Source organism: Haematobia irritans, chromosome 1 (assembly GCF_050003625.1).
Source record: "Haematobia irritans isolate KBUSLIRL chromosome 1, ASM5000362v1, whole genome shotgun sequence".
In the NCBI taxonomy this organism is placed as follows: domain Eukaryota; kingdom Metazoa; phylum Arthropoda; class Insecta; order Diptera; family Muscidae; genus Haematobia; species Haematobia irritans.
The window spans coordinates 253,853,360-253,878,010 of NC_134397.1; the positions used below are offsets into that span (position 1 = coordinate 253,853,360).

At 24.8% G+C, this 24,651-nt stretch overlaps 2 protein-coding genes across 2 annotated transcripts in view; one reads left to right on the forward strand and one right to left on the reverse strand.

The window, feature by feature from the left end:
- The window catches only part of LOC142219646 (uncharacterized), an 88,249-nt gene that overhangs the window by 17,274 nt on the left and 46,324 nt on the right, over positions 1-24,651 (reverse strand). The window lies entirely within an intron of this gene.
- LOC142219643 (uncharacterized) lies at positions 20,987-22,271 on the forward strand. The gene is made up of 2 exons (XM_075288532.1): positions 20,987-21,468; positions 21,543-22,271. The coding sequence occupies exons 1-2, from the start codon at positions 21,084-21,086 to the stop codon at positions 21,863-21,865; spliced, it is 708 nt and encodes a 235-aa protein (XP_075144647.1). The 5' UTR covers positions 20,987-21,083; the 3' UTR covers positions 21,866-22,271.

Genomic DNA, 24,651 nt, shown 5'->3' on the forward strand with positions numbered 1-24,651 from the left:
AATTTTTACTAAAGAATATTTTTCAAAAATTTTATTTTTTATGGAAAATTTTGTCTAAATTTTATTTCTATTGAAAATTTTGTCAAGATTGTATTTCTATAAAAAATTTTCTTAAAATTTAATTTTTATAGAATACTAAAGAAAATTTTGTCAAAATTTTATTTCTATAAAAATTCTGTCAAAATCAAAATTTCTATGGAAAATTTGGTCAACATTTTATTTCTATAGAACATTTTCTCAAAATTTTATTTCTATTGAACATGTTTTTCAAAATTTCATTTCTATAGAAAATTTTGTTAAAATTTAATTTTTATAAAAAATGTTGTCAAAATTTTATTTCTATACAATATTTTGTCAAACTTTTTTCTATAGAAAATTTTGTCAAAATTTTATTTTTATGGAAAGTGTTGCCAAAATTTTATTTCTATAGAAAATTGGGTCAAAATTTTATTTCTATAGAAAATTTTGTCAAAATTTCATTTCTATAGAAAATTTTGTTAAAATAGTAGATTTCATTTCATTTCGTTTATTGAGTCTATGGAATATTTCCTTACAGACTAGCATAATATTGTAATTACTTAACTAAAATACTAACATGTTTCTTAAAGATTGAACAATTGAAAGTATAATTTTGTAAAAATTTTATTTCTATACAATATTTTTCAAACTTTTTTGTTTTTAGAAAATTTTGCCATCATTTTATTTGTCAAAATTTTATTTCTATAGAAAATTGTGTCAAAATGTAATTTTTATAGAAATTTTTTTAATTTTTTTTCTATAGGACATTTTGTCAATATTTCAGTTGTATTGGAAAGTTTTTCAAAAATTAATTTCTATAGAAAATTTTGCCAAAATTTTATTTCTATAAAAATTCTGTCAAAATTTTATTTCTATTGAAAATTTTTTCAAAATTTTATTTCTGTAGAACATGTTTTTCAAAATTTTATTTCTATAGAAAATTTTGTTAACAGTTTATTTTTATAAAAAATGTCAAAGTTTTATTTCTATAGAAGATTTTGTCAAAATTTTATTTGTATACAATATTTTGTCAAACTTTTTCTATAGAAAATTTTGTCAAATTTTTATTTTATGGAAAGTGTTGTCAAAATTTTATTTCTATAGAAAATTGGGTCAAAATTTAATTTTTATAGAAAATTTTGTAAAAATAGTAGATTTTGTCAAAATTTTATTTGTATAGACAATGTTGTCAAAATTTAATTTTTCTAGAAAATTTTGTTAAAATAGTAGATTTTGTCTAAATTTTATTTCTATACAATATTTTTCAATCTTTTTTTCAATGAAAATTTTGCACAACATTTTATTTTTATGGAAAGTGTTGTCAACATTTTATTTCTATAGAAAATTGTGTCAAAATGTAATTTTTATAAAAAACTTTATTAATTTTTTTTATAGAACTTTTTGTCAATATTTCAGTTGTATTGGAAAGTTTTTTTATAAATTCATTTCTGTAGAAAATTTTTTCAAAATTTTATTTCTATAAAAATTCTTTCAAAATTTTATTTCTATGGAAAATTTGGGCAACATTTTTTTCTATTGAAAATTTTCTCAAAATTTTATTTCTATAGAACATGTTTTTCAAAATTTTATTTCTATAGAAAATGTTGTTAAAATTTCATTTCTATAGAAAATTTTGTTAAAATTTTATTTCTATAAAAAATGTTGTAAAATTTTATTTCTATAGAAGATTATGTCAAAATTTTATTTGTATACAATATTTTGTCAAACTCTTTTTCTATAGAAAATTTTGTCAAAATTTTATTTTTATGGAAAATTTTGTCAAAATTTTATAGCTATAGTAAATTTTATCAAAATTGTATTTTTATAGAAAATTTTGTCAAAATTTTATTTCTTTAGAAAATTTTGTCAAAATATTATTTCTATAGAAAATGTTGTCAAAATTTCATTTCTCTAGAAAATTGTGTTAAAATAGTAGATTTTGTCAAAATTTTATTTCTATACAATATTTTTCAATCTTTTTTCCTATAGAAAATTTTGAACAACATTTTTTTTTTATGGAAAGTGTTGTCAACATTTTATTTCTATAGAAAATTGTGTCAAAATGTAATTTTTATAGAAAATTGTATTATTTTTTTTTATAGGACATTTTGTCAATATTTCAGTTGTATTGGAAAGTTTTTCAAAAATTCATTTCTATAGAAAATTTTTTCAAAATTTTATTTCTATAAAAATTCTGTCAAATTTTTATTTCTGTAGAACATTTTTTTTCAAAATTTTATTTCTGTAGAACATTTTTTTTCAAAATTTTATTTCTATAGAAAATTTTGTCAAAATTTCATTTCAATAAAAAATTTTGTTAAAATTTTATTTTTATAAAAAATGTTGTCAAAGTTTTATTTTATAGAAGATTTTGTCAAGATTTTATTTCTATACAATATTTTGTCAAACTTATTTTCTATAGAAAATTTTGTCTAAATTTTATTTTTAAATTTCAAAATCTAATTTTTATAGCAAGTTATGCCAAATTTTATTTCTATAGAAAATTTTGTCAAAATTTTATTTCTATAGAAAATTTTGTCAAAATTTCATTTCTATAGAAAATTTTGTTAAAATAGTAGATTTTGTCAAAATTTTATTTCTATACAATATTTTTCAAACTTTTTTCTATAGAAATTTTTGCCAAAATTTTATTTTTATGGAAAGTGTTGTCAAAATTTTATTTCTATAGAAAATTGTGTCAAAATATAATTTTTGTAGAAAATTTTATTAATTTTTTTTCTATCCAAATCGATGGCTATTTAAATGTATGTATTTTGGGACAAACCTTTATATATAGCACCCAACATATTTGACGGATGTGATATGGTATCGAAAATTTAGATCTACAAAGTGGTGCAGGGTATAATATAGTCGGCCCCGCCGACTTTAGACTTCCTTTACTTGTTTTTCTATAGAAAATTTTGTCAAAATTTTATTTCTATAGAAAATTTGGTCAACAATTTTTTTCTTTAGAAAATTTTGTCAAAATTTTATTTCTATAGAACATGGTTTTCAAAATTTTATTTCTATGGAACATATTTTTCAAACTTTTTTTCTATAGAAAATTTATTTTTATTTTTATGGAAAGTGTTGTCAAAATTTTATTTCTATAGAAAATTGTGTCAAAATGTAATTTTTATAGAAAATTTTATTAATTTTTTTTCTATAGGACATTTTGTCAATATTTCAGTTGTATTGGAAAGTTTTCAAAAATTCATTTCTATAGAAAATTTTGCCAAAACATTATTACTATAGAAAATATGTGCAGTACCTCTTAATTGGAGTAAAAAATCTATCATTTTTGGTATATTTTTTACTGTTTGGTAGATCTGTTGCACCCGTGGGCAGGATACACATGGCGAGAATTAAAATATTTAGCTAATAAAAAAACCCAATGGAATCTAAAGAAATTCGATGCATAGTTTAAAATATGCCAACGTAAAGTTTAATACTACTTCTCGCAATTAAATATGCAATTAATTTAAATCCTTTTTTCACTGCTGATACTACATTACATTATGTTGACAATGCATAATTTGATGTAGTAGTTCATTCCCTGGGGAAATAATATATACATCCATAAAAAAAAATTAATTTAATATGCATATTTTGCAATGCTTTTAAAAATATTTTCAAAGTTCATCCATAACTGAAGTGGGTTACGTTTGGAAAGCTTTTCTTGGTCGCACGCTAACTTACTCACTCTCTCGAGCGCTTACGACTAAGCCACATTTGGGTATAACCCAGAATAAATTTATGTCTCTAAAAAATGTCTTCAGGGTTCCGTATTTGGCATTTGGTTTGAATTTTATATTTTTACACTTGGACCTGGTTGCTATTGTGGTGATAGTGGTGGTGTCAATTTGGATGAACTGAAGCTATGTGTGTGTGTGTGTGTGGCACAGCAAAAGGGAAATGCATAAAACGCACAAGAAATAATTTTTATGGGTTTTCTTTCACTTTTTGCGTCTCAAATTAATTTCGCTTTTTTGTATGGAGAGCACTTGTTTGAGTTATGAAATTAATTTGCAAATTTTTTTTTAATCTTTGCCCTGTTTACTTACTGTTATGGTGTTATGGATGGAATGTTTATAGTTTGCATCAAAAGCCGCAGTGAGCGAAGTTGCCAGCATGATGCAACTACTAAGGTACTAGCACTATTTCAAAATCAACATCCGTGTACATCAAACTGTGAAATCCATTTGCCCCAGAAACCAAAAAGGACATGTTTATTCAAATTTTGTTAATTATTTTATAATAATAATTAGTTTTAATCTTTTCCCTGTTGACTTACTGGTATGGTGTTATGGAAGGACTTTTTATAGTTTGTATGCAAAACCGGAGTGTATATCCAACTGTCAGATATACTTCGGTTAGAGTTTCAACACAAACCAAAAAGGAGATTTGTATTACAATTTTATTAATTATGAATTTGTATGCCCTTTAGTTTTCTATATAAATGGAATTTTGACCAAATTTTCTATAGAAATAAAATTTTAAGTAAACTTTCCATAGAAAAAAAAAATTGACAATATTTTCTATAGAAATAAAATTTTGACAAAATTTTCTATAGAAATAAAACTTTGACAAAATTTTCTATAGAAATAAAATTTTTACAAAATTTTCTATAGAAATAAAATGTTAATAAAATTTTCTATAGAAATAACATTTTGACAAAATTTTCAATAAAATTTAAGTTTGACAAAATTTTCTGTAAAAATAAAATCTTGACAATATTTTCTAAAGATATAAAATTTTTAAAAAATTTTCTATAGAAATAAAATTTTGACAAAATTTTCTGTAGAAATAAAACTTTGACAAAATTTTCTATAGAAATAAAATTTTAATAAAATTATCTATAGAAATAAAATTTTCTATAGAAATACATTTTGACAAAATTTTCTATAAAATTAAAGTTTGACAAAATTTTCTGTAAAAATAAAATCTTGACAATATTTTCTAAAGATATAAAATTTTGAAAAAATTTTCTAGGGAAATAAAATTTTGACAACATTTTCCATAGAAATAAAATGTTGATAAAATTTTCTATAGAAATACATTTTGACAAAATTTTCTATAAAATTAAAGTTTGACAAAATTTTCTGTAAAAATAAAATCTTGACAATATTTTCTAAAGATATAAAATTTTGAAAAAATTTTCTATAGAAATAAAATGTTGATAAAATTTTCTATAGAAATACATTTTGACAAAATTTTCTATAAAATTAAAGTTTGACAAAATTTTCTGTAAAAATAAAATCTTGACAATATTTTCTAAAGATATAAAATTTTGAAAAAATTTTCTATAGAAATAAAATTTTGACAAAATTTTGTATGGAAATAAAATTTTGACAAAATTTTCTATAGAAATAAAATTTTGACAAAATTTTCTGTAGAAATAAAACTTTGACAAAATTTTCTATAGAAATAAAATTTTTATAAAATTATCTATAGAAATAAAATTTTCTATAGAAATACATTTTGACAAAATTTTCTATAAAATTAAAGTTTGACAAAATTTTCTGTAAAAATAAAATCTTGACAATATTTTCTAAAGATATAAAATTTTGAAAAAATTTTCTATAGAAATAAAATTTTCTATAGAGATAAAATTTTGACAAAATTTTGTATGGAAATAAAATTTTTAAAAAGTTTTCTATAGAAATAAAATGTTGACAAAATTTTCTGTAGAAATAAAACTTTGACAAAATTTTCTATAGAAATAAAATTTTAATAAAATGATCTATAGAAATAAAATTTTCTATAGAAATACATTTTGACAAAATTTTCTATAAAATTAAAGTTTGACAAAATTTTCTGTAAAAATAAAATCTTGACAATATTTTCTAAAGATATAAAATTTTGAAAATATTTTCTATAGAAATAAAATTTTGACAAAATTTTCTATAGAAATAAAATTTTGAAAATATTTTCTATAGAAATAAAAATTTGAGAAAATTTGCTATAGAAATAAAATTCTCTTGCAGTCTATAGGGCTTTGCCCAAATAAATTTGGCAAACATTCTTTTCCTCTGTTGGTTAAGCTACACTTGTAGTTTAGTCAACGCATGGCTTTAAGCTGAAATCAAAAAAACAACAACAATGATTAAAGAACAAAACCAACAATAACAAAACAAAACGAATGAAATAACATTTTGACAAAATTTTCTATAAAATTAAAGTTTGACAAAATTTACTGTAAAAATAAAATCTTGACAATATAACATTTAGACAAAATTTTCTATAGAAATAAAATGTTGACAAAATTTTCTGCAGAAATAAAATTTTTACAAAAATTCTATAGAAATAAAATTTTGACAAAAATTTCTATACAAATAAAGTTTTGACCAACTTTTCTATAGAAATAAAATTTTGACATAATTTTCAATAGAAATAATATTTTGTTAACATTTGCTATAGAAATAAATTGTTGATAAGATTTTCTATAGAAATAAAATTTTGACAAGAATGAAGTAAGAGGAAGCACGCTCAAAATAAAAATTAGCTATAGAAAAAAATTTTTGACAAATTTTTCAATAGAAATAATTTTATAGAAACAAAATTTTCTATAAAATTAAAGTTTGACCAAATTTTCTGTAAAAATAAAATCTTGACAATATTTTCTATAGATATAAAATTTTCTATAGAAATAAAATGTTGACACAATTTTCGTTAGAAAGAAAGTTTTGTTAAAATTTTCTATAGAAATAAATTTTTCTACAGAAATAAAATTTTGACAAAAATTCTATAGAAATAAAATTTTGACAAAAATTTGTATACAAATAAAGTTTTGACCAACTTTTCTATAGAAATAAAATGTTGACATAATTTTCTATAGAAATAATATTTTGTTAACATTTTCTATAGAAATAAATTGTTGATAAGTTTTTCTATAGAAATAAAATTTTGACAAGAATGAAGTAAGAGAAAGCACGTTCAAAATAAAAAGTTGCTATATAAAAAATGTTTGACAAATTTTTCTATAGAAATAAAACTATGACAAAATTTTCTATAAAATTTAAATTTGACCAAATTTTCTGTAAAAATAAAATCTTGACAATATTTTCTATAGTTATAAAATTTTGACAATATTTTCTATAGAAATAAAATGTTGACAAAATTTTCTTTAGAAAGAAAGTTTTGTAAAAATTTTCTATAGAAATAAAATTTTCTATAGAAATAAAATTTTGACAAAATTTTCAATAGAAATAAAAATTTGATAAAATTTTCTATAGAAATAAAATGTAGACAAACTTTTCTATAGAAATAACATTTTGACAAAAGTTTCTATAAAATTAAAGTTAACAAAATTTTCTGTAAAAATAAAATCTTGACAATATAAAATTTTTTCAAAATTGTCTATAGAAATAAAATTGTGATAAAATTTTCTATAGAAATAAAATTTTAACAAAATTTGCTATAGAAATAAAAGTTTGCTAAAGAAATAAATTTTTGGCAAATTTTTCTATAGAAATAAAACTATGACAAAATTTTCTATAAAATTTAAATTTGACCAAATTTTCTGTAAAAATAAAATCTTGACAATATTTTCTATAGATATAAAATTTTTCATGAAATTTTCTATAGAAATAAAATGTTGACAAAATTTTCCTTAGAAAGAAAGTTTTGTTAAAGTTTTCTATAGAAATAAATTTTTGACAAAAATTCTATAGAAATAAAAATTTGACAAAAATTTCTATACAAATAAATTTTTGACCAACTTGTCTATAGAAATAAAATTTTGACATAATTTTCTATAGAAATAATATTTTGTTAACATTTTCTATAGAAATAAATTGTTGATAAGATTTTCTATAGAAATAAAATTTTGCCAAATTTTCTACAGAAATATTATTTTGACAAAATTTTCTATAGAATAAAATTTTGACAAGAATGAAGTAAGAGGAAGCACGCTCAAAATAAACCCAGCCAATTGTACTCAAATCGATGATTTGACAGTGGCAAAGGAAAAGAGATATGTTTGTACGAATTTATTTCGGCATAAGCCGCCTTTTTTCGGAAGGTTCAAGTGTGGTTCACTTTGGGTTTAGTGAACTTCCTGAATTTATTCTGATAACTGGTTGATAGTTTTGCTGCTAGTAGAGGATGCTGATGAGGAATGGGGTAATTCCGAAACGTGCGTCCATCCAACCATCTTGCAGTCTCTAGGGCTTTGCCCAAATAAATTTGACAAACATTCTGAAATCAAAACAACAACAACAATGATTAAAGAACAAAACCAACAACAACAAAACAAAACGAATGAAAAATTTTTTTGACAATTTTTTCAATAGAAATAAAACTATGACAAAATTTTCTATAGAAATAAAATGTTGACAAAATTTTCGTTGGAAAGAAAGTTTTGTTAAAATTTTCTATAGAAATAAAATTTTGACAAAAATTCTATAGAAATAAAATTTTGACAAAAATTTCTATAAAAATAAAGTTTTGACCAACTTTTCTATAGAAATAAAATTTTGACATAGAAATAAAATTTTGACAAAATTTTCTTTAGAAATAAATTGTTGAAAAGATTTTCTATATAAATTTTCAATAGAAATACAATTTTGACAAAATTTTCTATAGAAAAAAAATTTTGACAAGAATGAAGCACGCTCAAAATAAACCCAGCCAACTGCACTCAAATCGATGATTTGACAGTGACAAAGGAAAAGAGATATGTTTGTACGAATTTATTTCGGCATAAGCCGCCTTTTTTCGGAAGGTTCAAGTGTGGTTCACTTTGGGTTTAGTGAACTTCCTGAATTTATTCGGATAATTGGTTGATAGTTTTGCTGAGGAATGTGGTAATTCCGAAACGTGCGTCCATCCAACCATCTTGCAGTATCTAGGGCTTTGCCCAAATAACATAAATTTGACAAACATTATTTTCCTCTGTTGGTTAAGCTACACTTTTAGTTTAGTCAATGCATGGTTTAAAGCTGAAATCAAAAACAACAATAATAATTGAAGAATTTTGACAAAATTTTCTTTAGAAATAAAAATTTGACAAAATTTTCTATAGAAATGAAAATTTGATAAAATCTTGTACAGAAATAAAAATTCGACAAAATTTTCTTTTGAAATAAAATTTTGACAACATTTTCTTTAAAAATAAAAATTTGACATAGTTTTCTATAGAAATAAAGTTTTGTAAAAATTTTCTATAGAAATAAAATTTTGATAAAATCTTGTACAGAAATAAAAATTCGACAAAATTTTCTATAGAAATGAAAATTTGACAAAATTTTCTATAGAAATAAAATTTTTATAAAATTATCTATAGAAATAAAATTTTCTATAGAAATACATTTTGACAAAATTTTCTATAAAATTAAAGTTTGACAAAATTTTCTGTAAAAATAAAATCTTGACAATATTTTCTAAAGATATAAAATTTTGAAAAAATTTTCTATAGAAATAAAATTTTCTATAGAGATAAAATTTTGACAAAATTTTGTATGGAAATAAAATTTTTAAAAAGTTTTCTATAGAAATAAAATGTTGACAAAATTTTCTGTAGAAATAAAACTTTGACAAAATTTTCTATAGAAATAAAATTTTAATAAAATGATCTATAGAAATAAAATTTTCTATAGAAATACATTTTGACAAAATTTTCTATAAAATTAAAGTTTGACAAAATTTTCTGTAAAAATAAAATCTTGACAATATTTTCTAAAGATATAAAATTTTGAAAATATTTTCTATAGAAATAAAATTTTGACAAAATTTTCTATAGAAATAAAATTTTGAAAATATTTTCTATAGAAATAAAAATTTGAGAAAATTTGCTATAGAAATAAAATTCTCTTGCAGTCTATAGGGCTTTGCCCAAATAAATTTGGCAAACATTCTTTTCCTCTGTTGGTTAAGCTACACTTGTAGTTTAGTCAACGCATGGCTTTAAGCTGAAATCAAAAAAACAACAACAATGATTAAAGAACAAAACCAACAATAACAAAACAAAACGAATGAAATAACATTTTGACAAAATTTTCTATAAAATTAAAGTTTGACAAAATTTACTGTAAAAATAAAATCTTGACAATATAACATTTAGACAAAATTTTCTATAGAAATAAAATGTTGACAAAATTTTCTGCAGAAATAAAATTTTTACAAAAATTCTATAGAAATAAAATTTTGACAAAAATTTCTATACAAATAAAGTTTTGACCAACTTTTCTATAGAAATAAAATTTTGACATAATTTTCAATAGAAATAATATTTTGTTAACATTTGCTATAGAAATAAATTGTTGATAAGATTTTCTATAGAAATAAAATTTTGACAAGAATGAAGTAAGAGGAAGCACGCTCAAAATAAAAATTAGCTATAGAAAAAAATTTTTGACAAATTTTTCAATAGAAATAATTTTATAGAAACAAAATTTTCTATAAAATTAAAGTTTGACCAAATTTTCTGTAAAAATAAAATCTTGACAATATTTTCTATAGATATAAAATTTTCTATAGAAATAAAATGTTGACACAATTTTCGTTAGAAAGAAAGTTTTGTTAAAATTTTCTATAGAAATAAATTTTTCTACAGAAATAAAATTTTGACAAAAATTCTATAGAAATAAAATTTTGACAAAAATTTGTATACAAATAAAGTTTTGACCAACTTTTCTGTAAAAATTTTCTTTAGAAAGAAAGTTTTGTTAAAATTTTCTATAGAAATAAAATTTTGACAAAATTTTCTATAAAAATAAAATTTTGACAAAATTTTCTATAGAAATAAAATGTAGACAAACTTTTCTATAGAAATAACATTTTGACAAAATTTTCTATAAAATTAAAGTTAACAAAATTTTCTGTAAAAATAAAATCTTGACAATATAAATTTTTTTTTAAATTGTCTGTAGAAATAAAATTGTGATAAAATTGTCTATAGAAATAAAATTTTAACAAAATTTGCAATAGAAATAAAAGTTTGCTAAAGAAATAAATTTTTGGCAAATTTTTCTATAGAAATAAAACTATGACAAAATTTTCTATAAAATTTAAATTTGACCAAATTTTCTGTAAAAATAAAATCTTGACAATATTTTCTATAGTTATAAAATTTTGACAATATTTTCTATAGAAATAAAATGTTGACAAAATTTTCTTTAGAAAGAAAGTTTTGTAAAAATTTTCTATAGAAATAAAATTTTCTATAGAAATAAAATTTTGACAAAATTTTCAATAGAAATAAAAATTTGATAAAATTTTCTATAGAAATAAAATGTAGACAAACTTTTCTATAGAAATAACATTTTGACAAAAGTTTCTATAAAATTAAAGTTAACAAAATTTTCTGTAAAAATAAAATCTTGACAATATAAAATTTTTTCAAAATTGTCTATAGAAATAAAATTGTGATAAAATTTTCTATAGAAATAAAATTTTAACAAAATTTGCTATAGAAATAAAAGTTTGCTAAAGAAATAAATTTTTGGCAAATTTTTCTATAGAAATAAAACTATGACAAAATTTTCTATAAAATTTAAATTTGACCAAATTTTCTGTAAAAATAAAATCTTGACAATATTTTCTATAGATATAAAATTTTTCATGAAATTTTCTATAGAAATAAAATGTTGACAAAATTTTCCTTAGAAAGAAAGTTTTGTTAAAGTTTTCTATAGAAATAAATTTTTGACAAAAATTCTATAGAAATAAAAATTTGACAAAAATTTCTATACAAATAAATTTTTGACCAACTTGTCTATAGAAATAAAATTTTGACATAATTTTCTATAGAAATAATATTTTGTTAACATTTTCTATAGAAATAAATTGTTGATAAGATTTTCTATAGAAATAAAATTTTGCCAAATTTTCTACAGAAATATTATTTTGACAAAATTTTCTATAGAATAAAATTTTGACAAGAATGAAGTAAGAGGAAGCACGCTCAAAATAAACCCAGCCAATTGTACTCAAATCGATGATTTGACAGTGGCAAAGGAAAAGAGATATGTTTGTACGAATTTATTTCGGCATAAGCCGCCTTTTTTCGGAAGGTTCAAGTGTGGTTCACTTTGGGTTTAGTGAACTTCCTGAATTTATTCTGATAACTGGTTGATAGTTTTGCTGCTAGTAGAGGATGCTGATGAGGAATGGGGTAATTCCGAAACGTGCGTCCATCCAACCATCTTGCAGTCTCTAGGGCTTTGCCCAAATAAATTTGACAAACATTCTGAAATCAAAAAAACAACAACAATGATTAAAGAACAAAACCAACAACAACAAAACAAAACGAATGAAAAATTTTTTTGACAATTTTTTCAATAGAAATAAAACTATGACAAAATTTTCTATAGAAATAAAATGTTGACAAAATTTTCGTTGGAAAGAAAGTTTTGTTAAAATTTTCTATAGAAATAAAATTTTGACAAAAATTCTATAGAAATAAAATTTTGACAAAAATTTCTATAAAAATAAAGTTTTGACCAACTTTTCTATAGAAATAAAATTTTGACATAGAAATAAAATTTTGACAAAATTTTCTTTAGAAATAAATTGTTGAAAAGATTTTCTATATAAATTTTCAATAGAAATACAATTTTGACAAAATTTTCTATAGAAAAAAAATTTTGACAAGAATGAAGCACGCTCAAAATAAACCCAGCCAACTGCACTCAAATCGATGATTTGACAGTGACAAAGGAAAAGAGATATGTTTGTACGAATTTATTTCGGCATAAGCCGCCTTTTTTCGGAAGGTTCAAGTGTGGTTCACTTTGGGTTTAGTGAACTTCCTGAATTTATTCGGATAATTGGTTGATAGTTTTGCTGAGGAATGTGGTAATTCCGAAACGTGCGTCCATCCAACCATCTTGCAGTATCTAGGGCTTTGCCCAAATAACATAAATTTGACAAACATTATTTTCCTCTGTTGGTTAAGCTACACTTTTAGTTTAGTCAATGCATGGTTTAAAGCTGAAATCAAAAACAACAATAATAATTGAAGAATTTTGACAAAATTTTCTTTAGAAATAAAAATTTGACAAAATTTTCTATAGAAATGAAAATTTGATAAAATCTTGTACAGAAATAAAAATTCGACAAAATTTTCTTTTGAAATAAAATTTTGACAACATTTTCTTTAAAAATAAAAATTTGACATAGTTTTCTATAGAAATAAAGTTTTGTAAAAATTTTCTATAGAAATAAAATTTTGATAAAATCTTGTACAGAAATAAAAATTCGACAAAATTTTCTATAGAAATGAAAATTTGACAAAATTTTCTATAGAAATAAAATTTTGACAAAATTTTCTATAGAAATAAAATTTTGATAAAATCTTGTACAGAAATAAAAATTCGACAAAATTTTCTTTTGAAATAAAATTTTGACAACATTTTCTTTAGAAATAAAAATTTGACATAGTTTTCTATAGAAATAAAGTTTTGTAAAAATTTTGATAAAATCTTGTACAGAAATAAAAATTCGACAAAATTTTCTTTTGAAATAAAATTTTGACAACATTTTCTTTAAAAATAAAAATTTGACATAGTTTTCTATAGAAATAAAGTTTTGTAAAAATTTTCTATAGAAATAAAATTTTGATAAAATCTTGTACAGAAATAAAAATTCGACAAAATTTTCTATAGAAATGAAAATTTGACAAAATTTTCTATAGAAATAAAATTTTGACAAAATTTTCTATAGAAATAAAATTTTGATAAAATCTTGTACAGAAATAAAAATTCGACAAAATTTTCTTTTGAAATAAAATTTTGACAACATTTTCTTTAGAAATAAAAATTTGACATAGTTTTCTATAGAAATAAAGTTTTGTAAAAATTTTGATAAAATCTTGTACAGAAATAAAAATTCGACAAAATTTTCTTTTGAAATAAAATTTTGACAACATTTTCTTTAAAAATAAAAATTTGACATAGTTTTCTATAGAAATAAAGTTTTGTAAAAATTTTCTATAGAAATAAAATTTTGATAAAATCTTGTACAGAAATAAAAATTCGACAAAATTTTCTATAGAAATGAAAATTTGACAAAATTTTCTATAGAAATAAAATTTTGACAAAATTTTCTATAGAAATAAAATTTTGATAAAATCTTGTACAGAAATAAAAATTCGACAAAATTTTCTTTTGAAATAAAATTTTGACAACATTTTCTTTAGAAATAAACATTTGACATAGTTTTCTATAGAAATAAAGTTTTGTAAAAATTTTCTATAGAAATAAAATTTTTGATAAAATCTTGTACAGAAATAAAAATTAGACAAAATTTTCTATAGAAATGAAATTTTGACAAAATTTTCTATAGAAATAAAATTTTGACAAATTTTTCTATAGAAATAAAATTTTGAAAAAATTTTCTATGAGAAAAATGTTGACATATTTTATTGTTGTTTTTTTTTTTTGTCATTTTGAGAAATCCCAACAGCAACACCATTTCCTCCGTGGTGCAATGGTTAGCATGCCCGCCTTGCATACACAAGGTCGTGGGTTCGATTCCTGCTTCGACCGAAAACCAAAAAGTTTTTCAGCGGTGGATTATCCCACCTCAGTAATGCTGGTGACATTTTTGAGGTTTTCAAAGCTTCTCTAAGTGATTTCACTGCAATGTGGAATGGCTATAAAAAGGAGGTCCCTTGACATTGAGCTTAACATGGAATCGGGCAGCACTCAGTGATAAGAGAGAAGTTCACCAATGTGGTATCACAATGGACTGAATAGTCTGAGTGAGCCTGATACATCGGGCTGCCACCTAACCTAACCATTTCTCCCTCTCCTTTATTTATCTTTTCAAGTACATAATTGTAACTTTTCGTTAGACCATCTAACCAAGTCATGGTGATTACTAATCTAGATCTTGTAAAAATGCGAAGCTCCAAAAAGCGTATATTGTATCACTGGATACAATATACGCTTTTGACAATCATTTGACCCCATTTGAAGGTAATTTTTGTTTTAGGGTGGGGCTCTATGACCAACTTCAATTCACTTAGGCCTTACATCAAGTGAAAGACATTGACGTAGATCGTGGTGATATATGGGTGTGCCTGCTTAATCAGAAAACTCCATTACGAGGGAAACCTTGAACCTTTTACGCCAATGTCACGTGTCAGCTACGTGCAAACATGGCGATTAATGCCTCAAAGAGAGTTACACAAAACATCCGAAAACATAACTAACCACAGTCATATCAATGGATAAACGAAGGAATGGTTTACTATAAAAAAAAAAAAGTTTGCAGCACCAAGTGCGAATATCGTAAATGAAATTTTTATTAAATCTATTGTTGTTATTGTGAGTAGTGGGATGTATAGAGGCTTCATAGCATTTCGAGTAAACAAATTTGTGTCCCTACTTAAAAAAAAAAATTTATAAAAAAACTACCTTGTTTTTGTAAACACCCATAGTTATGCTCATCATAGTCCGGCAATCGCCGTATTTATGCTCGTAGTACTTTTGACCATTGACGACATCGACATCGTGTTACTCCATAATCCAAATAAGTCTATGCATTTTAAAAAGTTTTGTATTAGCGTTGTGTCGTCGCCTTACTACGACAATACCCACAACCTCTTTTGCCTGCGTATATGCGTGCCCCCAATTTCAGTTGCACACATTAGCCGGTGGTGGGGTTGTTGGTTTCTTATAGACGGTTAATATCTTTGAAAACGTAGTGCGATTTCCCGTGTACAAATTTGTACAATTTTGGACTATTGTCTGCATTTTGTGGAATTTCTTTGTTGGCCACAGTGGGGGGATTTTATTGTAAAAGTTCGAAATAATTTCAAAGCTAATTTAATAATTCATCTTTTGCCCTACACTGAAAAAAATATTTACCTGATATTAAAGATTGCACAACCTACATTTTGGGAGGCGAAATTTACAAAATATTAAGGACAAATTTCTTTAAAATAACGAAATTTTAATTAAAATATAATTTATAATCTTTGCTTCTAAAATTTTTTAATTAAATTTAGGACGCAAATTTTATCACCAACAATTTTTTTTTATTACCAAAAAATTTGTTGTTACAAAATTTTTATTTTTGCAATAAAAAAAATAATTTTTGATCCTTAGTAGAATTTTAATATAGTAGTATGAAAGGTCGAACATACTTTCGGAATCTTCCGAACATATGTAAAAAACTTGTTAGGGTTCGGTCGAAGCAGGAATTGAATACACGACCCTTTGTATGCTAACCATTGCTCCACGGTGGCCAACTAAATGTATGTTTCAGTTACATAAAGTTTCTTTACATCGGTTCCTGGGCGCCCGAAACTATGCTATATAAATATCATTTTTTGACTGTTTGCGTTGCTTCTGCGTTCATGGCTATAGCGTTAATTGTCTGTCGATGACAGTAAAAGCTACGTAGCCCAGTGGATAGTGTGTTAGCTTACAAACTGTATGGTCGGCGGTTCGATTCTCCGTCCAGGTGATCCGTCGGCGTCAAATGGTATTTGACAGTTTCGAAGAATACACGAAGAAACTAAGAGCGCGTTTAGGTCCTCTTTCTTCAAATTTCTTTTGCAATACCATCGGACATAATTATACCAATAAAAACTAATCAAACTAATAAACCAAGTTTCCCATCGATAGCTTGTTTCTTTCAACAGACGGACGGACATCGTTAGATTGACTCAGTATTTCCCCACGACCCAGATATATGTATACTTTATGGGGACTGAGACCAATATTTCAATGTGTTACAAACGTGAATAGTGTCCGTCTGTCTGGTATAATAACGCTACATCTTTCAATTAGGAAACTATCAAAAAGACTCGTCTTTTGTCTGCAGGCAGTTCAAAATTTATATGTAATGAAATTCAAAATTTATATGTAATGTAGGTTCACAAATAGGTGTGTCGAATATGGTGTGAATCGGTCCATGTTTTGGTATAGCCCTCATAAATACCAATCTCCCACCAATTACCTAGTTGGCTACTACACAAAACAATATAATCTTTGGATGCAATCACGAAATTAATTGATCCAATTAATTTTTGATTGAAATGCCTTCAATGACAAAAATGATAGTATTAATCGCCAAAGTCAATTAAGAAATTAATTGGTCCAATTAAAAAAACATTTTTTTGATTGATTTTTATATTAATTAAAATATTTTTTGAATTAATAAAAGTTTTAATTGATTTTTTTTTTTTGAAAATTCTATTAAAATTTTAATTGGAATTTTTTTCGTGGAGATGTTTTGTGTGTATATACCGCAATTTTTATCCCATTTGTCTGAAATTGGCAATCCAAAGGTATTTTAGATCCATTAGTAGGTGTGCCGAATATGACCCACATGAATGCATGTTTTGATATAGTCCCCATAAAGACCGATCTCCTGACTTGACCTCTTTGACTTCTACAAATCACAATACCAAGTATACCGGTATGAAATGAGCGTTTGTTTTTTTCATGTAGCACCCATCATAACTTTTAAACGATCAGAAATTTTTTGTTGTGCAACATTTAACATTGATGTCATTTGCTTTTGACTCTTCTTCACGGTTGCCACAGTTGGTGCAGTTCTACCAAAAATGGTAGATTTTTTACTGTTTGGTAGGATTCTTGATGTTTTGGTAGATTTTGCTACATTTTCTTTAGAAATAAAATTTTCATTAAATTTCTCTATAAAATAAAATTTTGAGAAATTTTCTATAGAAATAAAATTATGAGAAAAATTTCTATAGAAATAAAATGTTAGTGAAATTTTCCATAAAAATAAAATTTTCACAAAATTTTCTATAGAAATAAAATTTTGACAAAATTTTCTATAGAAATAAAAACAAAAAAAAAAAGAATTGACAAAATTTTTAAATCAAAAAATTCGACAAAATTTTCTGTTGTTGTTGTTTTTTTATTTCAGCTTAAAACCATGCATTGACTAAACTACAAGTGTAGCTTAACCAACAGAGGAAGAGAATGTTTGTCAAATTTATTTGGGCAAAGCTCTATAGACTACAAAATGGTTGGATGGACGCACGTTTCGGAATTACCACATTCCTCATCAGCATCCTCTACTTGCAGCAAAACTATCAACCAATTATCAGAATAAATTCAGTCAGTTCATGAAACCCAACAATGAACCACACTTGAACCTTCCGAAAAAAGGTTTTGCATGATAAACGGCTTATGCCGAAATAAATTCGTACAAAATTTTCTATTGAAATAAAATGTAGCAAAATAAGATTATCTATAGAAATAAAATATTGACGAAATTTTTATAGAAATAAAATATTGACAATTTTTTTATAGAAATAAAATATTGACAACATTTTCCACAGAAAAAAAATTTTGACGAAATTTTTCATCGAAATACAATTCTGACAAAATTTTCTATAGAAATAAAATATTGACAGAATTTTCTATAGAAATAAAATATTGACGAATTTTTTATAAAAATAAAATATTGACGAAATTTTTCATAGAAAAAAAATTTTGACAAATTTTTCTATAGAAATTTCTATAGAAAAATGTTGACAATTTTTTCTATAGAAATAAAATATTGATAGAATTTTCTATAGCAATAAAATATTGACGAAAATTTTTAAAGAAATAAAATAATGACAAAATTTTCCACAGAAATAAAATTTTGACGAAATTTTTCAACGAAATAAAATTTTGACAAAATTTTCTATAGAAATATAATATTGACGAAGTTTTTTGTAGAAATAAAATAATGGCAAAATTTTCCATAGGAATAAAATTGTTACAGAATTTTTATAGAATAAAAATTTTTCATCGAAATAAAATTTTCAGAAAATTTTCTATCGAAATAACATTTTGACAAATTGTTCTATTGAAATAAAATATTGACAGAATTTTCTATAGAAATAAAATATTGACGAATTTTTTTATAGAAATAAAATATTGACGAAATTTTTCATCGAAATAAAATTTTGAGAAAATTTTCTATAGAAATTTCTATAGAAAAATATTGACAGAATTTTCTAGAGCAATAAAATATTGACGAAAATTTTTATAGAAATAAAATAATGACAAAATTTTCCACAGAAATAAAATTTTGACGAAATTTTCTATAAAAATAAAATATTGACAAAATTTTCTATAAAAATAAAATATTGACGAAATTTTTATAGAAATATTGACAACATTTTCTACAGAAATAAAATATTGACGAAATTTTTCAATGAAATAAAATTTTGACAAAATTTTCTATAGAAAAATGTTGACAATTTTTTCTATAGAAATAAAATATTGACAAAATTTTCTATAGAAATAAAATTTTGACGAAATTTTTTATAGAAATAAAATAATGACAAAATTTTCCACAGAAATAAAATTTTGACGAAATTTTCTATAAAAATAAAATATTGACAAAATTTTCTATAAAAATAAAATATTGACGAAATTTTTTATAGAAATATTGACAAAATTTTCTATAGAAAAAAAAAAATATTGACGAAATTTTTCATCGAAATAAAATTTTGAGAAAATTTTCTATACAAATTTCTATAGAAAAAGTTGACAATTTTTTCTATAGAAATAAAATATTGACAGAATTTTCTATAGCAATAAAATATTGACGAAAATTTTTATAGAAATAAAATAATGACAAAATTTTCCACAGAAATAACATTTTGACAAATTTTTCATCGAAATAAAATTTTGACAACATTTTCTATAGAAATAAAACATTGACGAAGTTTTTTGTAGAAACAAAATTATGACAAAATTTTCCATAGGAATAAAATTTTTACAGAATTTTTATAGAATAAAAATTTTGACAAAATTTTTCATCGAAATAAAATTTTCAGACAATTTTCTATCGAAATAAAATTTTGACAAAATTTTCTATTGAAATAAAATATTGAAAGAATTTTCTATAGAAATAAAATGTTGACGGAATTTTTTTATAGAAATAAAATATTGACAAAATTTTCCATAGCAATAAAATTTTCACAGAATTTTTTATAGAATAAAAATTTAAATTTTCTATAGAAATAAAATTTTGACGAAGTTTTCCATAGAAATACAATTTTGACAAAATTTTCTACAGATCTAAAATTTTGGCGAAATTTTTTTCGGAAGGTTCAAGTGTAATTCACTTTGGATTGAGTGAATTACCCGAATTTATTCTGATAATTGGTTGATAGTTTTGCTGCAAGTAGAGGATGCTGATGAGGAATGTGGTAATTCCGAAACAGCTGTACATCCAACCATCTTGCAGTCTATAGGGCTTTGCCCAAATAAATTTGACAAGCATACTTTTCCTCTTTTGGTTAAGCTACACTTGTAGTTTAGTCAATGCATGGCTTTGAGCTGAGATCAAAAACAACAATAACGAAATTTTCTATAGAAATAAAATTTCGACAAAATTTTTATATAGAGCGTCCGTGCTCAGAGCGTCCGCTGGCGAAATTCAGCGGCCCGATTCGGTGGCTTCATTCTCATTGTTGCCAATCACAAATTTTGTGATTTAAACGATCTCAATTAAAAATTAAAATTATATGTTTTATTAATAAATTTAAATGTCTATGATAAAGTTTTGGACGTCATATATGAGTGTTGGGTAAAATGTTCTTGTTTTTTGTATTTATTTATTTAACTTGCTTCCTGCACAACAAGATCCCAGGTCGTGAAGTTTACATGGCATTTAGCAATTATACGATATCATTCCCTTCCGATTTAAACTATACCATTTGTTTCTGTCAAATTTTACCTAATCCTAAATAATTTGCAATATTGTTGTTTTTTTTTTGACAGTTCCTCTTCTAACTTCACGTGCTAATGTTCATAACTTCCAAATTCAAAGATTTAACAATTTTCAATTTTTTTTTGTTCATAACTTCCATATACGAAGAGGTGACAATTTTGGATTTGTGTCCCAAATTTAATAACCAGCAAACAATGCAATAGCGGCGCCACTGTGCATTGACAAATTTTTTTACTTTCTTTTTGGCAAGGGCCACTGTTGGGTATAAAATCGTGAGTATTCATAGAAATCGATATCATTGTTTTCGAATTCATTCAATTGTGAACATCGATCGTTGTCGGTCAATCAAATACGGAATTTTTAATTAAATTTAAAAACGAAAATTTTTTCAAATTCACATTAAGATGGCCTTCCGTGGTATCCAGTTTTTGGCCGTAGGCTGTCTTCTCCTGGTTGCTGTCAATGCTGCTGCCATTGACAATTCGGTGGCCGAGCCCCGAATCAAATCATCGGAGGATTTACTCTCAAACATTGTGGATAATTGCTTTAATGCCAATGGCATGAGCTGTATCAAGGAGAAAGTTTTGACCTATTTGGATGGTGTAGCTGGAGTTCAGGAGGAAGAGGTTAGCGGTCGTGCCCTTAACGATGATGTTATGGATAAAGTGATTGTGGATCGTGTTGCTCGTATTTTGAATGATAATGAAATCCGTGTAGAAATGCCCGATTCCTCAGCTTTGACCTATCGTGCTGATCGTGGTTTCGATTTGGAAATTACACAAACCGATGGTAAGTAATAAGGAGGAGGAGGAGGGAGTGGTCCAAGGATAAACACATAAAAAATCTACTCTTCCAATTTCCAGCTCGCAGCCACAAAAAGAAGAACAAATTGACCACCAGTTTGTTGTTGTTGGTCCTCGTCAAATCCATCATCATGCCCATCCTTATGGTTTTGATTAAATTGAAGGCCATCAAGGCTTTGATCCTTTCGAAATTGGCCATCAAGTTGGTTTTGGGTTTTGTCCTCTACAATTTGTTCACCAAATTGAGTGGTGCCAAAATGTCCATGATGCCCATGCCAGCTGCCACTTCTTATGATCGCAGCAGCAATAGCTGGGAGGCTTCCAACTCAAGCCCTTATGCCCGTTCTGATGCTCAATACTTGGCCTACAATAGCTATCAATAGACGACACCACATCCGTATCCGGCAATGAGATGATCCTTTAAAATGACAACAAGAACAAATGGAACTAGAATGGAAAATTCTTTCCTCGTTTCTTGCCTCCAAGAGGTTAAAACACACTAGACGTTTGTTATTCACCTAGTTAAGTAGTATATTTAAATTATTTGAAACACTTAATTTCATTTCAAGAAACTCCTATTTCGATCTAGTCTTTAATCTTTTTCTCCGTCTCTTCTGAATTTGAATTTCGTTTTCCATTCTCTATTTTCTCTTGGGCGATACATTTTTCTTAATTTCGCTTATAACGAACAAATGATATTCCAAAGAGTTTGAACATTTGACAAAAAATTATGGTTTTTCTAAGTTAATATTTATTTAATTTATTTTTTAAAAAGAAATGCAAATGAACAAAAAAAACTATAACAAAAAAATAATAAAATAATTTTTCACAAGAATTTGAAAGAAAAAACAAAACGTTTCTCTTCAGTACAGTCTTATGGGTTGGGTTGAGTAGAGAGTGAAAGTCATTGCTGGAGAATCCCATATGTAAACAATGATATGTCGATTCTCCATAAATGCGTAGAATCACGTACGAGTACATGTGTTGGAGAAAATGCGTGTGAGGGGAGAAATCGGGAAAAAGCTAAAGTTAATTGCTGAGAGTAAAGATATTTGTATTGTCTCCAAGCCAAGTTTTTGTCTCCAACAGCAATTAAACACAATTAAAATCCATTAAATATAAATTCAATTCTGAGTCCGAGGACGCTTAACTCTAATAAGTAAAATTTTTAGAAATGATTAATTGTATTGAACAACAAATGGCTTGAAAACCCGGAGAGCCCGTTGCGAAGAGAGAACTTTGATGTTTAGTCGTATAAGTAACCACAATAGTGGCGTGTAATAGAGCTCGACCGAAGTGGGTTTTTGGCCGAAGCCAGCAAAAAAGCAAAAATCGGCAAAAGCCGAATTCTTTCCTGAAATTTGAATAATTTTCGAGTGTTTTAGTTCAATATTAGGTTAGGTTATGTGGCAGCCCGATGTATCAGGCTCACTTAGATTATTCAGTCCATTGTGATACCACATTGGTGAACTTCTCTCTTATCACTGAGTGCTGCCCTATTCCATGTTAAGCTCAATGACAAGGGACCTCCTTTTTATAGCCGAGTCCGAACGGCGTTCCACATTCCAGTGAAACCACTTAGAGAAGCTTTGAAACCCTCAGAAATGTCACCAGCATTACTGAAGTGGGATAATCCACCGCTGAAAAACTTTTTGGTGTTCGGTCGGAGCAGGAATCGAACCTACGACCTTGTGTATGCAAGGCGGGCATGCTAACCATTGCAACACGGTGGTTCAATATTAGCATTTTTATACAACAAAAGCATAAAAAACAACAATAAATGGTAAATCAGCCCATGTCTTTTACAACTAACAGACTTTTTAGTATCCAAATCAGGGAGCCACCGTAGTGCTATGGTTAGCATGCCCGCCATGCATACACAAGGGCATGGGTTCGATTCCTGCTTCGACCGAACACCAAAAAGTTTTTCAGCGGTGGATTATCCCACCTCAGTAATGCTGGTGATATTTCTGAGGGTTTTAAAGTTTCTCTAAGTGGTTTCACTGCAATGTGGAACGCCGTTCGGACTCGGCTATAAAATGGAGGTCCCTTGTCATTAAGCTTAACATGGAATCGGGCAGCACTCAGTGATAAGGGAGAAGTTCACCAATGTGGTATCAAAATGAACTGAATAGTCTAAGTGAGCCTGATACATCGGGCTGCCACCTAACCTAACCTAGCATCCAAATCACGGTTGCCGCAGTTGGTAGAATTCTACCAAAAATGGTAGAGTTTTTAATGTTTGGTGGAATTGTCGATGTTTTGGTAGATTTTGCAAAATATTCCTCTCCAACTAAGAGGCATTTCACAAATTTTTAATAGCAATAAAATTTTGACAAAATTTTCTATAGAAATAAAATTTAAAAAAAATCTGTAGAAATTAAACTTAAAAAAAATCTATAGAAATACATTTTTGACAAAATTTTCTATAAAAATACAATTTTGACAAAATTATCTATAGACATAAAATTTTGACAAAATTTTCTATAGAAATAAAAATTTGTGAAAATAGTCTATAGAAATAAAATTTTGATAAAATTTTCTATAGAAATAAAATTTTGACAAAATTTCTATAGAAATAAAATTTTGACAACATTTTCTATGGAAATCAAATTTTGACAAAATTTTCTATGGAAATAAAATTTTAGACAAAATTTTCTATAGTAATAAAGTTTTGTCAAATTTTCTATACAAAAAAATTTTGCGAAAAATTTCTATAGAAATAAAATTTTGTGAAAATTTTCTATAGAAAAAAAATAAAGTTTTGCTAAAATTTTCCATAGAAATAAAATTCTGGCAAAATTTTCTATAGAAATAAAGTTTTGCGAGAAATTTCTATAAAAATAAAATTTTGCACAAATTTTCTACAGAAATAAAATTTTGCGCAAATTTTCTATAAAAATAAAATCTTGCGAAAATTTTCTACAGAAATCAAAATTTGCGAAAATTTTCTCTAGAAATAAAATTATGAGAAAATTTTCTATAGAAATAAAATTTTGAGAAAAGTTTATATAGAAATAAAATTTTGCGAAAATTTTCGCTAATTTTTACAAAATTTTCTATAGATTTGTTGGTTTGTAAGTGTTTTGGTAGAATTTTCTGCAATTATTGGTAGATTATTTGTGGCTCGTGTGGCAACCGTGATCCAAATTTTGATATTATAGAAATA